This window comes from Bison bison, unplaced genomic scaffold, assembly GCF_000754665.1.
Source record: "Bison bison bison isolate TAMUID 2011002044 unplaced genomic scaffold, Bison_UMD1.0 scf7180017848654, whole genome shotgun sequence".
NCBI classification, from domain to species: Eukaryota; Metazoa; Chordata; class Mammalia; order Artiodactyla; family Bovidae; genus Bison; species Bison bison.
In genome coordinates this window covers 19,386-24,775 of record NW_011479227.1, presented here as the reverse complement: position 1 = coordinate 24,775, position 5,390 = coordinate 19,386, and the positions used below count along the sequence as shown (strand labels likewise).

Genomic DNA, 5,390 nt, shown 5'->3' with positions numbered 1-5,390 from the left:
GTGCTGTCATTGGACAGATAACGGGCCCGCTGCTCCCGCATCAGCTGGTTCTCCCGCTGCTTCGTCTCTGAGAACTGCGTGGCGATGACCACCAGGCACAGGTTGATCATGAAGAAGGAGCCCACCTGTGGTGGGCAGGCAGCCGTGAGCTTGCTGGCCATGTGCTCCTGGGAGGTGGGGAAGTGGGGAGCACTGGGATCCATCTTGGGTGGGGCAGGAGGCCAGGACAACAGCTGTGATTTCTACACCACTATCAAGCCTCTGATGAGAAATACACTGAGCCCTACTGTGGGCTTCCCGATCTAGGGGCCGACGGGGCACCCTGGGACAGGCGGGATCCCTGCTGATTCGATACTAAGCCCCAGCATCTGGAATGGGTGGTGGGCAGTGGCTGCTATCAATTATGGACAATTGGAGGACGTGTAGGGAGACGCCTTCCTGTCATTTGTGTGGTTCATTCCCTCCTCCTGAAGATATATTCTTCAACTGGATCCTCATGCCTGGGTCAGGCCTCCCCCAGCCCCCAAGGCTGCACTGTCCTCTGTGGCAGGATCAGCAGATGACACTCTCCTGTGCTTGGGTTTATGGTCTGAGATGGCACCCCACTCCAGTACTCTTGCCTGGAAAATCCCATGGACGGAGGAGCCTGGTAGGCTGCAGTCCATGGGGTCGCTAGGAGTCGGACACGACTGAGCGACTTCACTTTCACTTTTCACTTTCATGCACTGGAGAAGGAAATGGCAACCCACTCCAGTGTTCTTGCCCGGAGAATCCCAGGGACGGGGGAGCCTGGTGGGCTGCCGTCTATGGGGCCGCACAGAGTCGGACACGACTGAAGTGACTTAGCAGCAGCAACAAAGGGCAGGTTCCTGGCTCAACTCACCTCTGGTCTATGCAGACCCTGCCTCAGACCCCAGGGCCACTGAGAGAACCAACTGAGTGCCACCTTTGGGGATCACACTCCCTGTGGAGGGCCAGGATGGCACAGGACCTCCATGGATCCCAGGGGCAGGGCCACAGCCAGTAACAGAGGAGTTCAGGATCTGAGACAGGTCTGTCACAATGCAGGGACACCCCACCACCCCTTGCAGCGGATGTCCCACCACGTCCCCACACTCACGATGATAAGCAAGATGAAGTAGATGAAGTTGTAGAAGGAGTGAGCATCCATCACATAGTACATGATCTCCACCCAGCCCTCCAGCGTGATCACCTGAGGGGGGGCGGGCAGGAGGCTGGACACATGGACGGCCCTGAGAAGGCAGTGGGCCCTCCTCGCCTGTCCTGGGGAGGGTGGCATGGCTGGCGGGGCAGGAAAGCCCTGCCTGGCACTAGCCCCCAGCCCTACACGCTGGGCGTGGGGTACCGGAGAGACCCGGAGCCCACCTGGAAGATGGCGATCCAGGCGTAGCCGATGTTGTCGAAGCTGATGGCCCCGTTGTGCGGGTTGGAGTCGCCCGAGCGGCACACATTGTAGTACTGGTTCCAGTTGATGCAGGTGTGGTGACCCGTGCCACCTGCGCCCTCGGCCTGCGGCTGCCCGTAGGCCTCCCAGCCCAGCGTGCACTCCACGCGCAGCTCGCGGCGGCTGGGGATGTGCGAGCACTTCTGCATGCCGTTGTCCCGGCGGGAGGAGCAGATGAACGGGTTTTCTTCACCCTCCTCCGGCTGGTAGTACGGCCGCAGGAAGCTGAGGTTGCTGTTCCTGGAGTAGAGACGGCGAGACAGACACACACAGAGGTATACACACACAAAAAACAAAAGGTAAGAGGCAGACCTAAGTCCGCTAGTGCTAGTGCCGCTCTCGGAAGGTCAGGTCTTGTCTGGGGAAACCGGGCTTGGAGAGCAGGAACCTGGAGGGCGGAGCCTGTTTGGGGGTGGAGCCTCCAGGGGCGGGGTCCGGAGGGAGGAGCCTCCGGGGCGGGGCCTGGAGGGAGGAGCCTGTTGGGGCGCCTGGAGGGAGGAGCCTGTTGGGGTGGAGCCTCCGGGGCGGGGCCTGGAGGGAGGGGCCTGTTGGGGTGGTGACTCCAGAGGTAGGCCCAGGAAGAGCAGGTTAGGGGCAGGGCCTGCGCACCTGGCGAAGGTGCTGTCCAGGAAGCAGCGGTTGCGCAGCAGGCCGGCCCAAAGCTGGACGCCCACGATGCCAAAGATGAAGAAGACAAAGAAGCAGAGCAGGAGAACGTTGCCGAGCATGGGCAGTGTGTCCAGCAGCAGCGTGACCAGGATCCGCATGCCTGCAGGCATCACGCAGCCGGTCAGCGCAACAGAGCCCTCCTGGGCATCCCTGAGGCCCCAGCCCCTCCTGAGCTCTCTGCCATTCACAGGTGGGCATCAGTACCTCTGCGGGGGACACGACCCAGGCCCCTGTACATTCTGTTAGACCCCACGGAGGGCAGTAAATAAGGCCACCGACTGGAAAGGCTCAGGGTAGGTGGTCCTTGCTCCTCAGGAACGCCAGCCCGGACCAGACTGTATCCAGGCGGGCCCCTAGCGTGACAGTTCAGGAGTCCCGCAGCCCCAAGCTCATCATGGGAGCAGCAGCCTGGGGGAGCCCCAGCAGCTCAGACTCTGGGCTGCCTCCTGCATGCAGGAGCCACGGGTCTTGAAGCAGGTACTGTGTTTGGGGACCAGTGTTTCTTCCCACTCTCTATGTGAATCATGTGAAGCAGAGCCCTGGAGGGGAGGTAGGGGCTGGGTGCACCCCAGGACAGGAGGCAGTTTTTTGTTTTTTACAGATTTTTTTCTTTTTAATGTGGACCATTTTGAAAGTCTTTATTGAATTTGTTACAATACTGCATCTGCATTATGTTTTGGACTTTTGGTCACGAGGCATGTGGCATCTTAGCCCGCAGACCTGGGCTCGAACTCACATGCCCTACATTGGAAGGTGAAGTCCCAACCACTGGACCACCAGGGAAGTCCCAGGAGGCAGCTTTTGAGAAAGCGTTTGGAAGCTCTTGTTCCTGGGTGTGATGGAGTGTGTGAACACAGATTAATCCAGGGAGTGGGTCAGCCAGCCCCACCAGCCCTTCGCTTGGTCCTGGCTCTGCCCTGCTCCCAGACCTCAGCAAGGACATGTCTCACTTCCAGAAACAAGCAAGGGCCAGGCTAAGGGTGCAGGCAGAGCCTGGGGCAGATGCCAAGGCCCCCTGGAGAGCGCCCAGGGGCTGCTGGGTGACAGAGGGGCCCCTGGGGCTACAGGAGTAATCACAGCTGGGAGGGGCACTGCAGTTTCAGAAATGGCCGAGAGGAAGATTCACCAGGGACAAAGTCTGAGAGCACCACCATTGCCAGACCGCAACTGGCTCCAAGGCCACAGATGATCCAGGGTTCAGAGTGGACCCCAGGCAGCCAGAGTGAGACGCAGCCTGGAACATGCCCACTGGGGGCTCCCAGTGAGGGGAACATGGTCCAGTGTGGGGGAGGCACCCTGTTTGGGACCAGGGCCTGACCCCACAGGGAAACTAGGCTGAAGGCAGCATTTGGCCTGAAAAGTGATCTGTACTGTGAAAGGGGTTGTCACTTCAGGCACTGAAAGGGGACCCAGGTGAACAATGCCAGTGTGTGGTGGTGCTGGGCCCAGAGCCAAGAACCACCTCACCTCACAGCCGTCCTTGAGGAGTACCATGTTCACAGGTGGGTAAACCAAGGCTCAGAGAGGCACAGTTACTTGCCCAAGGTCACACAGCATCTGAACCCTGTCTGATTCCCGAGGGTAGAGCCAAGTGGCAGCTAGATGGAATGCTTAGGAGTCCCACAGCATAACCCTTCACCCTCCTGCTCTTTGGTGGAGCTGACAGCTTCAGGGGGAGACAGTGACCCATCCTGGGGGGGATACTTCTTGGAGGAGCTGCAGGACAAGCCCTGATCCCCTGGGCCACGGTGCTGAAGCCACCAGGACCCAGGATAGGCAGCCAGAAAGGCTGTGCACACCAAGGTGGTACACGAGACCCACCTGTATGCGTGCGTACACACACTTGACAGTCATGTGGGGAATGCCCCCCACTATACCCTCAGGAAAACTAACAGCTGAATTCAGTCAGAACACTGGAAACTCTGAAGACACGGAGATCCCCACACAGACCCATGTGGGCATGACCAAGGTCAGCACAGACCACCTTCCAAACAAGCTTCCAAACCTACACCGTCCAAACCCACACGACTGCCCAGAAGTTTCTCCATGCTTCCCTGAGCACCAGGCCCCTTGGCAGGGCTCAGATAGGAAGATTGCTGGGGCGGGCCAAACAAGGAAGCCACCACGTCCTGCATGGCTCCAGGACATGATCCCAAATGCTGTGTGGATGATGAGTCTGAGGTTCCGAATGGCCTGACACTCAGCAGCCCTGGGGGACATGGGGCTGCCATTCAGCCTGACTGCCCATCACACCCCGGCTTGGTACAGGGTTGCTTGTCTCCACCCGCCCCCCGCCACCCTGAAAAGCAGTGGCAAATCCTCAGCTGCCATGTAAGTGGCAGGAGGCCTGCACCATGGTCTGGGCTGGGACCCCAGTACCCAGCAGCCAGACAGGCGGTACGGCCTCTGGGTCTTGTGCCCAGTGGGGCCTCAGGAGCTCTCAGCAGGGCTGTCTGGCCATGCTTACCCCAGCCCCAGGTGGGGGTCACTTACTGGGCACACGGTTGATGGCACGAAGGGGCCGCAGCACGCGCACGGTTCGGATGGCCGAGAGGCTCACGTTGTGTCCGTCCAAGGAGTACTCCATCATACTGGGGGCAGAGCAGGGGCATGCTCAGCGGGGGCAGGTGCTGGGAGGGGAGATCAGAGCTAGGCCAGCGGGCACCCGGCTCTCTCCAGGGTACCCTGGCGGCTGAGGCCAGGAGGTGAGCACTTGCTGGAGACATGATCCCCATGTCATTTGCCCAGCCCAGCTGCCCGGAGGCAGGGAAAGCACAGCCTCCGCTCAGCACTGGAGGACCCTCGCCACTCACAGGCCACCCCGGACACCCTGTGTCTGTCCCACAGTCCCTGGTGCTGGCACAGGGAGCCCCAGATAGGTCCCGCTCCTGGCCCCCCCCCCCCAGCCACTCCCCGGGCCCTGTCCCGCCTGAGTGCACCTCCCCATCTCTCATCCTGGGAGCCCCCGGGGCCGCTCCCAGGCGGGCCTGACCAGGCACTGGGGTCGCTCCAGGCTGGCCCTTGGGGGAGGGGCCTTACCCCGCCATGACAATGAAGAAGTCCAGCCTGTTCCACGTGTCACCCAAGTAGCACTTCTGCCCAAACAGCCCCAGGGCGATCATCTTGATGACCATCTCCACCGCGAAGAAGGCGAAGATGAAGTCGTCAAAGGCCTGCAGGAGGGGGGCCTGAGAGTGGGGCCTGCGCCCCTCACACGGCCCAGGCCGCAGGTGACTGGCCCCGCCCCCTCCCTCCA

General features: G+C 60.8%; 1 protein-coding gene across 1 annotated transcript in view; it reads right to left on the bottom strand.

Annotated features, from left to right (window-relative positions):
* Positions 1–5,390, bottom strand: part of LOC104992695 (voltage-dependent T-type calcium channel subunit alpha-1H-like) — a 20,311-nt gene that overhangs the window by 12,890 nt on the left and 2,031 nt on the right. Inside the window, exons 3-8 of the mRNA XM_010845667.1 lie at positions 5,174–5,322; positions 4,628–4,725; positions 2,075–2,234; positions 1,387–1,705; positions 1,121–1,213; positions 3–125 (exon numbers count right to left, since the gene is read on the bottom strand). Of these exons, the coding sequence (XP_010843969.1) occupies positions 3–125; positions 1,121–1,213; positions 1,387–1,705; positions 2,075–2,234; positions 4,628–4,725; positions 5,174–5,322 (942 nt within the window). The remainder of the gene's footprint in view (positions 1–2; positions 126–1,120; positions 1,214–1,386; positions 1,706–2,074; positions 2,235–4,627; positions 4,726–5,173; positions 5,323–5,390) is intronic.